We start from the raw sequence: 12,023 nt of genomic DNA, 5'->3' as shown, positions 1-12,023 counted from the left end.
CACTGCCTCTCAGCTTTTGAGTCCAGCCTCTATTTCTTGCTGGCTGCTAAACACTTTACTTCTCTGAGTCTCAGTTTCCTCATCTGTGAAGTGAGACTACAGGTGATAATAAAGACTCAACGGTTTAAGAGTTTAGACTTGAACTACCCAGGCATTTAGTGCTTGGCCTGCCTGGCCCATATGCCTTAAACAAGCCAGTTTCAAAGGGAATACATATTTAGAAATGAACTAACAATAGAACTTATATCTTTGTGAATTTCAACGCATTCACGCTTAAGATATATTGGAGTGAGTCAAGTTTTTAATCAATAAAGGTATGAGCTCATGGTATGATTATCTGTCCTTAGGACAAATATCATAATTTCTAAAAGAGCTCATGTTTATGATACTGGGCTAAATGCTGCCCTCAGTTATAAGCATGGGCCATGAGAGTGTGTGTATAGATGCGTGTGTTTTCCTAAAAGTGTTACGCTATGGAATGCATGCCTCACTTTAAAGAATTTTTTCTTTAAAGAAAAAAGCAACACAGAAAGAACTGAGTTTGTACCAGGCTATTTTCATTAGATTGTATAAAATCGTTTCTCTTACAGTACACCCTTATGGCATCTTCTTTAATTTTATGTGATACTGAATTTTCTCAAGGCTCTGCTATTTTTCTCTCCCTATTCACTGACAATTTTAAAGCTTATGATGTATAATTTCAGAACTGAAATTTTGATCAATGATAGAACTTTTTATCTCAAAAACTCCATTAGGCAAATTCAATCCATTGTGATAGAGGCAACTGCTCTAATTGCATTTCTTCTTGAAAACTCAAAGTGCCCACAGTGAGAATTTTCTCACTTTGTCCCAGTAGCAATTGCTGAGTTACCAACCTAAAAGAAAATACAAAGTCAGGCAGGGCTACAGAGGAGAAAAAATATATTGACTCTAACTACAAAACAACTGGCATCCCTCATCCCCACCCAACCTTTTCTAATCATGTCCCTTAAGGGTCTGTAATAGTTGATTCTCAGCCATCAGTTCTTTAACACTTGAGTGGTTTTCCATGGGAACCCCCTTAACTCCCCACACTGGGCTTAGCAACTTTCTAAGCCCATAAAAAGTAGAATCTTTTCAACACCACCAAACTCAGGCTTTGAGACATGTTCTACAGCACTCACCTACCCACACACTTATTCTTTGAGAAGTTCTGGGCTGAATGACTTTGCTGAGGAAACTTTGAGAACTAGAGTTGTTTCTATATAAATAATCCATTGCTTTTTTAAGTTGTTGAGATGAATAACAGTCCACTTATTTAACTTATCTATGCCCCCTTTTTTATGGGGTTGTGATAGTGTCAACCCCTTAAGAGGTCAGTTTGATAATTATGTAATGCTTGTAGAATGTTCTACATAGTATCTGCCACTGTCAGGGCTCAGTATTCAATGACTTGGTAGCTATTTTTATTAATTGTAGTGTGTGTGTGTGTGTGTGTGTGTGTGTGTGTGCGTGTGTGTGTGTGTTAGGAACCTTGTGTGAAATAGTACTTTGTGTAAAACAGTAGACTGAAGTCTTATAGAATGGTCTGGTCTGACTAGGGTTTCATAAGTTAAAGGTTAAGTTACCCTCATGATTACTGGGTATGGAAGCACAGTGAACAGTTCTAGCTCCTTCCAGCCTCTGTTCCTTGATTCCATTGCTACTCATGTGTGACATGTGGCTTGCTCTGAAAACAAGTGAATCATTAACGGTAAGGTCTCTTTAGGACATCAAATTAGCGTCAGGATGGGGGTCTGCCATTCCAACTCATCTGGGTGGAGGTGGTCGTGGTCACAGTAGTAATGCTCCCTCTTGCTGATAAGGGATTGTCCAAATCTAAAGGAAAGCTCAGTTTCTGTGAACTCCGTATTATCCAGTTAGGTAGACCTTATGTATCTTATCTCTCAACCCTTCAGCTTTTCCATGAGATAAAGTTTCCAGGGGAACAGTGAACTCAAGGATAAAGACTAGGGAGAAGAACATGAGTCACTTCTCAGCTGCAAAAGTTTGAAACATCTCAGTTTCAAGAAATACAGTAATCAAGAAAAATAATATTTTAACACAGCATTTTTAAATGCAAAAATCCATGATGAACAAAATATGAAATAAGGATAGTATCCGATCCTGCATGTGCAAGATCCTGCTTCACTTGCTTCACCCTAATCCTGGTTATAGTGAACCCTGATAGTGCCGAAGAGATATGTTTTGTGTAAGGATTGCTCTGCATGACACTTGTGTGTTTACAGGGCAGAATCTGTGACTTGAATATATATGCATATTAATTACCTAAGCTTCTACTAGATATAAATCAAGAAAATTTCTTTTGTTGTAAATTGAATGTACTTCTATCTGTTCTGTCTCTGAGTGTAATAGTAACAGAAGTGGCTAAATTTTATTGAGTACTTACTACGTGACAGTCACTCTGCTAAGGCACTTCATGTAAAGTAATTATCTCTTTTAACGCTCACAGTAATTCTGTGAAATAGGTACTGGTATTAACCCCAAGATGAAAGTAAGAGTCAGAGTGTTAAGTAGCTTGCTTGAGTTTACCCAGCCAATAGGAAGTAACCAAAGATGAAGCCATAACTTATCCATGCAGGGTTTGAGAAATCACTCATTATTTGTCTAAATCCTGTTTAATTCAATATTTAAACCTAGGTTAGTGTAATTTAAATTATGCTTTATTCACGTAAGATGGCTTTGTAGGTTTGGTTGATGATCTAACACAAAACAAGTTTACAACAGAATTACCTTGCTAAGTGTCTTTTAAGACCAATGCATGCAATTCCAGACATCCTTCCTAAGGGGTCTTTTGCTCCTCCACCACAAGGCTTTTCCCGTCACTTGCTCTGCTTTTTCCCTCATTTTCTGGTATTCTTGGGGAAAGAGGGAGTGAGAGTGAGAGAAGAGAAGGGAGATGATGGCGATAGGAATGATGGTGGTGTTGGTGGAGGCAGCATTTACTGAAGACTTACCATGTCCTGTGATGGGAGCTTTACCCATGTTATTCCATTTAGCCACTAAAAAGCCTATGAAAGGCCAGCTAATCCCCATTTTTTTAATCAGGAACCTGAGTCTCTGAGAATGTGAGTAACCGATCCAATATCACATGCCCAGGCAAAAGACAGGTAAGGTCTATGCTCTTAATCACTACGTCATAGAATGGAAGAAAGAATTAAATGACAAAGTTTTAGGTCAACCTTCCAGTTCCTCTTAGAGCCTTCAGAACTGATTGTGGCTACTGGAGAAGTCCCCAACTTTCCAACGGCCCTATTGTCCTACAGGCCACCGCTCTGACGGGCGTCCTTTCTGGTTCCAACTATAAAACCCCTATAGAATTATCCACAGAAGCCATACTTTAAAGGTGTCCAGGGTCCTGGGGATTTTATTTCTCCAGTGCTTTTTTAGGATTAAGATAACCTTACTTAAGAAGTTTCCAATTAATATATCTGAATTAATGGCAGGCAGCAAAGGAGTCATGACTACACTTAAAGTAGTACATGTCATCAGTTTACAATTTTTTTACGCCAACGGGTTTCAAGAACATTTAACCAACATTTCAGTGCCCAGGTGTTAGAATATCTCTGGAAAAGGCATATCAGAACCACAGAGAAAACAAAATGAGGAGAACTAAAACTGTTTTATTAATTTCTACTTCTGGAGAATCCTGAATCTGCTGTATTAACATCAATCTCAACTTAAAGCAAACCTAATTAAAGCCCTGTAAACTGCATGAGGAAACACAGGAACAACCCAGAAACCCAGTAGTCTGCTGATAAATGTTTAACAACTGGCTTTCTGGGAGGGAGGATGCCCCTGTTTGTGGTTTTAGCCAATTTCTATGGCGTAAAAATTCCCAACATGGCCTATTTCTGCCTGTCAATGTGCTACCCTAAATGTGGAGTTGGGAAGAGATGCACAGGATTAGCTCTGATGAAGAGCACACTATTATTAGAGCTTCTTAGGGAGGAGTGATCAGATGATCAGCTATTTCAATCCAGTACTTAATCCTGGAGAGCTGGGCTCACTAGCTGTGTGATCTCGGGCAAGTTGTTTCACCTCTCTGGGCCTTTGTTTTCTCCTCTACAAAGAATAATATGAAAGATCCCTTTCACCTCTACCATTTTAAAGTTCTAGGAGGCAGTGACTCCTGCTTTCTCTGACATCCAAATGCCTTTAAGCGCCTTTCTGGAAAACCAAGTTAGTGCTGTGCTGCATCCAAAAGTGCCGCCAGTTTCGTCTCCTGAGCATAAGGTTTGGAAAAGAGCGACTTCTCCCTTTTGCCTCTTTAAATGTGTAGCCAATGGGGCATCATACATTTTTTACACTTCTTTTGCTAGATGTGAGATCCAGGAGGAATGGATGTTCCAGGGCTGTCTTGTTCTCCTGGGGCGGGAATCTGTGAGTGAGATATACTGATCCATTGTGATCTGTGTTACCTACCCCTTTGCCCTTTCTGCAGCAGAGAAAGAGTCCTGATGGTGTTCTACCTCTTTGTTTTTATGTTTTACTACTCTGGAGCCATTTGCAAGAATGGGGACTACTCATATAAAACAGGGGTGGGGGTCTTTTTTTTCCCTGGAAGGTGGCACATCTCTCAGCAAAGAGAAAAAGGCATGTTGCACAAGGCTTGCTGGCAGTGATCAAAGCCAGCGCCGGTTTGCCTGTTGTCACAGCCAAAGCAAAATGCCGCCTCTGCCTAGAAGCCAGGGTGTCACATTCCTCTTGTGTGTCCCTGAGATGCACACATCATGAGGCCCTGGGCTTGTAGGTTTGGCCAGGAGATCATACAGATTCCTCGAAGGTCATCTTCCATCCCAAGGAGCTGGGGGGCAAGAAGGGGAGCTTACTCATAACTCTCAAAATAGGTTATGTGAGCCCCCAGGTTGCATGTCAAGTACAGCCAGTAAATGTAGAATTTGCCACCTGGGGTGAACACAAGAGCGGCCCCAGCTGCTGAGAGTAAGGTAGGGCTAAAGAAATGCCAGTGACCCAGTGATATTCCTGTCCCCGAACCACTTCGTAACAAACCCAGATACAGTGACAGCACAAGCTCCAGAATCCCAAAGCAGGAGGTGCCAAAACACCCCCAATAACCACTACCCCCAAAAAAATAGTTTCAGTAAAATGTTCTCACTCCTAGAGGGGAAAACCTGTCCATGCCTAAAGCAGCTTGACCTGGCAAACCAACCCCCTCCATGGAGTGAACTGCAAATCTCAAGGAAAAAATTCCCACCCCCCACTGCCTGCTCCCTGGGGAGGGACAGAAGGCTCCTAAACTGACAGTTTCGCCTCCATGATCTTTAAAAGAGCAGAAGTTGGCTGTGAGGCTGCAGTGCTGCCTTGATTGGGGTATGTGGTCTCTGTTTGCGGCTGGGCTCCAAGGAGAGCTGCAGTTGGCTTTGATGAGGAAGGAGCCTAAAATGAAAGATTTCAAAGAGGGCTTCTGAATGCCATGGCTGCGACTCTGTCGTTTCTTGCAAGGTGAAACTTGGCAGTTCTACCTTGCAAGTAAAAACCCAAATTAATTTTTTTGAAGAAATTAAGTCAGAAACAAGGCTTCAGAAAAACTGTGAGTGTTAGGCATAAACTGATTTTGGATGATCTTTAGGTGAGAAAGGGTGGAGTTACCATCAGAAACATGTTTTTATTTATGCTTTTCAAATCCTGGTGTGCAATGTGTGTGCGTGTGAGTGTGTGCATGTGTGTATATGTGTGTTGGTTAGTATGAGAGTATGCATCATCTCAATTCTCTAACCACGTTTTTTTTACATCTTTTCTGTGCCCTGTTCATATAGATGCCCTATAAATAACTATATAGGTCCCTCCACACCTTTTCATTTTATTTGTAAATTGTTTGGTATAAGCAGCAATGCGTAATGAAACCTGGTGAAGTTGAAAAGATTAGATTTTTTTCATACTGACACTTCATAACACTGTTCATATGTCTCCGAGTGAGATTTATGAATATATGAGCAGTACTGCAAAATTATACCGCACCAGAGACTTCCTGCACCACAGGGGTGGCAGTCTAAAGTGACACAGCTTCAAGCATTTTTCACAGACAAGAAGCAAAATTTAACCCCCTTAAGGGGAAGTATGATTTCAACAGCTTGAAATGAGCTCATTTCTACATGTTTTTTCCTCTTATCTTCCATAATTTTTTTGTGTTAAGATTAAAACAGATTGCACAGCCAACATAAGGGCACATAAGATGCCCAGAGTATAATTTGGCCATTAGATAGAAACCCTCCTTCATTGTCTTTATATAAAACCCTAATAAGAAAAATGAAAATAGGCTTTGCCCTGAATTTTTAAGTCTCTTAATCATGATTCTTGGAATTGTCCTTAGCAGACAAGGTCTGGATTTTTCAAAAGGTAAGTAGCAAGTGACATCAATTAGCTCAAAGGAGAGGCCTTATCTTCCTAGGCACCTGAGACAATGGCGTTAGGAAATAAACAATGACTTGAATCTCTACTGAGTAAAATTAACCAACAAAAAGGAAAATCAGAGGGAGCAAATATTGATCTTTGTGAACTGATGGTACATGAGATGTCTATAGTGGAGGAGTTGTATTTTAGATTCAAACTCCAAACTGATCTCTTTTAGGCTGGTTTGATATCTTGTGATTTTATGTCAATAATTGTTCATGATCTCTCGGCCCTCAAATTCCCTTTAACCATTTGTTTCCTCTTGGAACAGAGTAGGGTACTCAGATGTAGCCTGCCTCTCTCCGCTGTATAAACACTCCGTGACATATTGGCTGGAAAACTTTTGTCTCTTTTTCAGCAATGGTACAACAGCTCCATGAACGTGATCTGCACTTGGTTGACGGACCGGATGGACTTACAGCTTCACATTTATCAGTTGAAAACACTAATTAGGATGGTAAAGGTAAAAGAATAAATAATTATTCTTCTTTGCAAATAGCTTACTGAAATACATTACATTGGCAAGCTGGAGAACTTCCTAACCAAAGAATATGAGTTTACATTTAAAACAAGGTGATTCTGCAACAGTATCATGCAAGAAAAACCTATAAAGTCATTTTGGGTTGCATAGTTAGCTTATTACTCAGACATACATCCAAGGAAAATTTAATTAAAAAGAATTTGACATTTTATCAAGACTGGAAGAATATTTTATGTATTTGCTGTATAAAAATAGCACAGGGGCCATTGTGCCCTTTGCATTACACTTTCAAAGGCTGGCTTTTGGAACCACTGTGCTAATGACATCAATTACCAATTTTATTTATGGTTTAATTAAATAAAATTTTGTCACAATTGATTTCATAGAAATATTTACCCCCAGCTATTTCTAAATATGTCCTGAGATCAGGATACAAATCAGTATTGTTCTCAAAATTAATTGAAGCAATTTCTCTGACAATGCACGTGCACAATCCAATGCAAAGGCTCACAAAGGTGAGATAACATACCCTGAAAGTAGCTTTTTCCCCTGTTCTTGTGTGTGTGCCTTGGACTAATGATAATTATTTCAGCGTGAAATCTCAGTGGTTTACATGAAATAATAAGATCACAGAAGGAGGTAAATACGTTTTTGATCATTTCAGTTTCCATTTGATGCTTCTCCATAGCAGGTTTTAAAACATTTGTATGCAAAAATCTCATTCAAAGCACAAAATCTCTTTAAAAATATTTTAACAAGAAAATGTAGCTGAATTTCTATTTCTTAACAGTTTGCCCAAAGTCCCTCCTACTCCTGCTATCCCCACCTTACCCCCCTGCCCCATTTCTTAGGCCCCCTCGGATTAGCACCATTTCATTGAAGGTGTCTTCTACCCCAGTGCTGACTTGAACCAACTACTGATCCATTGAGTGTAATTAAGGAGAATTATTATCATCTGCATTTGATCTCACAAGACGTCTGTCCAGGGAATGTTACAGACAGCAGTGTATTGCAGCTTTTAAAAAAGAAATGCATTCAGACTATGGACCCAGACTAATTTTCACATTTTTTATTTCAGTTCCTTAAGGCAAACTCACTAGCCATTATTGTTTGACCACCTGAATTTCATTTTCTGGGTATAAATACTCTTTGGGGGAATTTCTGTTTGACCCTTACTGAATAGACATGAAAAGAAGATATTAATTTTAATATTTTAAAATATCTTTCCATTACTGATATCTCCGGATACATGTTGGGAATGTTGGAATTAGCAATATTTTATTAAGGAAAAAAAAACATGTCAGAGGGGAGGTTTATTCTTAGCCTTCTGCCAAAAAAAAAAGAAAAATGACCACAGACATGAACCACAGGGAAGGGGCATAGAAACCTCACTGCCAAAGAAACCCCTTTGCTTTTGTCAAAAGTGTGTCCAGCTTAGCTAGAGCCACAACACAGAGAGATGAGGTGGAATTCACCACCTCTTTACAAAGTACATTTCCCAAAGTCTCCTCCTCCCAGGAAAACATCCAAAGATTATTGACTTTCCTTCCTGCCTCTGCATCCACTCCATGTATTCATCTGATCATTCATTATTCAGCAGCATGTACTCATTCTTCCAACATGAGACAAATGTCTTTCATATTACTTTTCATATTCCCCTACTTTTATATTACAAGGTGGAAGATTAAAAAGTAACAAGATACGGTCCAGCTGGAATTTGAATAATGCTTTCTACCTTTCTTTCCTTCATCATATCTGGCAGCAATTAAGTTATGCTAAGTGTCAGTAGAACAACTTATTGAAAAGTACAGAATAAGTTAACTACCTGGCTATCTGGTATACACTGTACCTACATTTATTCAACCTCCCAGCCTTCCCCCTCAAGGTGAAGACACAGTTCGGGTAGCTACCTAAGAGAGCTTACCGCTCAATCCATAATTAGGACAAGCTTTTAATTCAGTGTCAAAGCCAGATTGTTTTTAAGGGGGAAAGCAGGTGCTATGAAAACTCATGCTGGGACAATGAGTATAACCTGGCGAAGTGGACATGGAGTCATCCTATCAATAACCCTATGTGATTGGACTTTTCCAGCTGGACTGCATTCACTAGTTAACTCTGCAGGCATTACAACACGACCTTCAATAGGGGCTGACAGTGTGACTGGTGACACAATGACCACCTTAGATGAACGACAAAGAAATAGAAATCCCACTGGGAGTGGTGCTGAAGTGTCAACGTTCCTTCTCTTGCCCACGTAGTGAGTTTCTCGCAGCAGTAGGAGAAACAAACAAGAGAATTGGTAGCTGAAATGATATGCAGTGTGATGAGAAAAGTTGTGGTTAGAGAGAGACCTCTTTCAATGTAATTTTTTATGAAGTAGACAACAGCCAGATGCTCCTGGTCATGTTCAATTAACGCTAAGGGATTTCTAGAAAAACAGTCTATGGGATACCTAAGGAAATCCGAGAGAAATTGCCTGAAGGAACAAAGAATCTGTGGTACAGTAATACCAAACCATTCATCTTGAAAAAAAGCCAAATTTCTTCCCTGAGACCACAAAGTTGTGAACAGAAGAGACACACTTCTCTCCCAAGGAGATGAGAGATGAGTCACATGCCTGCAACATACTGATAAGGCTTTAGCACTCCATCTTCCCCGCAATTGTTGCTGCACTTAATAGGTTTCAGATACCAACATACATACCTATGTGTGTCTCGTGAGCAAGACAGAGGGATATGTAGTCATGAGCCTCAAAAATAGTAAAAACCAACCTGCAACAGGAATCGCAAAATACCATAATCCCTTGATCCATTATTTATATTTTAGAGCCCCTTATACTGTCTATCATATTCTAATAACCTAAGAGAAAGAACCAGACCCAAAGGAAGAACCAAAACAATTATGGAACGTTTCCCTCTATGGAACTGAATAAACACAAGCTTATGTTCTTTGCTTTGTCTCATCTAATACAGTTTATCCTGTCACAATTTCTCATTTTCTGTCACTCAAGAAATCTCAGTTTTCAGTGCCAGGGAAATCTGAGCATGATGGCTTTTCATTTGACCAGGCATAACAAGTGACACTTAGCTGAAGGCCGGTATTCTCAAACCCACACTTGCTTTCGTCCTTTCCTTCCCCTTCATGGAAATGAGATCTCCCTGATCACTGCATCTTTTCCCTCCTTAGAAAACCTACAGGGACTTCCGATTGCAAGGGGTCCTGGACTCGACCTTAAACAGCAAGACATACGAAACCATCCGGAACCGGCTCACTGTGGAAGAAGCAACAGCGTCGGTGAGTGAAGGTGGAGGCCTGCAGGGCATCAGCATGAAGGACAGTGATGAGGAAGACGAAGAGGATGATTAGAACGCTCGGGCCAGCGTCCTGTGGGACGGATCCCGTAATCAATGCATGTCCTTAGTCTGTTAGTTAACCCCATTAGGGAATTTTCTGTCAACTACCATGCCCATGAGATGTTTATCAATACAATTTCCATTTTAGCTCTGTGGTATCAAGATTAGCAAATGACCTTCAAATCCACCATTTCCCGAGCCATGTCTATATGTTTACAGCAATATGGAGCACCATTCTTTAAATACTGATCGTGAAGAATACATAGTTCAACTGCTAGGCGTGTCCCTTTTACCAGCAGTTAAATGATGCTTCATTAATGTGCCGTGTATGTGTCGACAATAAATGGATGTGAGGGCTAGTACACTAAGTACTTTCACCTCTTTGTTTCACGTATATGGATGCCAGTTATTTAAATGAGTACAATAAATTAATTTAATTAAGACACATAGGTCTGCTTTGTTTTTTGAGAAACAAAAGGCAAGCCTCCAACAACCAACTTTTGGTTCTCTCTGTTCCCCTAAAACTAAAAAAATGAACCCCTGGTGTCCTTGTTAACCCATCCTTTTATTTATCCTTATAGTTAGCCAAAACACGATGGCTACATACCAATGGACTGATCCTCTTAATTGCCACAGCAAGGGTCATTCTATTGTGACTTAACATCAAGCACAGTTCAGAGCAACTGTCCTCTGTCCAAGTTTATCCTAGTACGTGTTACATTTTGCTTTTATGTTTCAATAACCAAGTATGTAAAAAAAACCTGAATATTTAAATTACAACCCTAGACTATAAATGTGTTTATAATAAGATATGGATATTTCCTTCAGTAGACTGTAACCATAATTTAAATTATTTTGTTCCATACTGTTTTTTATATCTGTCATGTACATTGCACTTGGATCTGTAACTGCACGACGCTGGGGTCCTCTGCAGAGCTCTTTCTTTCTGTGTAAAGTAGTGGATCCATCTTGCTTTTGCCTTATATAAAGCCTACAGTTATGAAAGTGTGGAAAACTGTGGCTTCTCAATAAATAACTATTCAAATGTCCAAAGAATATGCTTTCTAATCTTTTTTCCTTTGCTTCCTTTGAAAGTCAGAACTGGAACATGAAACAGGAAGAGATGGAAAGAGGAGGGAGGGAGTCATTTTTTTTTTTTAAGATTTTACTCATTTATTTTTAGAGAGAGGAAGGGAAGGAGAAAAAGAGAGGGAGAAACATCAATGTGTGGTTGCCTCTTGCATGCCCCCAATGGGGACCTGGCACACAACCCAGGCATGTGCCCTGACTGGGAATTGAACCAGCAACCCTTTGGTTCACAGGCCGGCGCTCCATTCACTGAGCCACACTAGCCAGGGCAGGAGTCATTTTCTTAGATTGTTTTTGGAACTGTTGGAGTGGGGAGTTCTCTGAGCTTGTTTTCACGGGAGACAGCCAGAAACTTCGTGAATTCAGACTCCACTAATTCAGAATCTGTGGGCATTTGGACATGTTAGGCAGATTATGCTTGCATTATAGGATAAATAAGGGTTTGCTAAGCAAGAAAGTAGTGTAAACGAGAGAAATGTTTCTCCTGTATGAAGAGAAGGCCAACAAACTGTTTTTAAGCACCACTTCAACAGCAGTGTTTGCATTCAAACAAAGCGTGTGCCAATTATATATGATTCTTATATATTTGTTAAAGCATTTTACAAGATTCTCTAAGATGTGGAGCATTCTTCTCATCCCCTAGTCTT

At 39.9% G+C, this 12,023-nt stretch overlaps 1 protein-coding gene across 4 annotated transcripts in view; it reads left to right on the top strand.

Annotated features, from left to right (window-relative positions):
- CADPS (calcium dependent secretion activator) overlaps positions 1-11,245 on the top strand; it is a 460,054-nt gene extending 448,809 nt beyond the window's left edge. For all 4 annotated transcript variants that reach the window (XM_054595668.1, XM_054595667.1, XM_054595666.1 and 1 more), the window contains 2 exons: positions 6,812-6,916; positions 10,121-11,245. In XM_054595668.1, coding sequence (XP_054451643.1) covers positions 6,812-6,916; positions 10,121-10,300 — 285 coding nt within the window. In that variant the 3' untranslated portion in view covers positions 10,301-11,245. The remainder of the gene's footprint in view (positions 1-6,811; positions 6,917-10,120) is intronic.
- Positions 11,246-12,023: the final 778 nt, after the last annotated feature.

The sequence above is a fragment of the Pteronotus mesoamericanus genome, unplaced genomic scaffold, assembly GCF_021234165.1.
Source record: "Pteronotus mesoamericanus isolate MK-2021 breed Mesoamerican mustached bat unplaced genomic scaffold, CSHL_Meso_final scaffold_54, whole genome shotgun sequence".
Classification (NCBI taxonomy): domain Eukaryota; kingdom Metazoa; phylum Chordata; class Mammalia; order Chiroptera; family Mormoopidae; genus Pteronotus; species Pteronotus mesoamericanus.
This window is presented reverse-complemented; position numbering and strand designations above follow the sequence as displayed.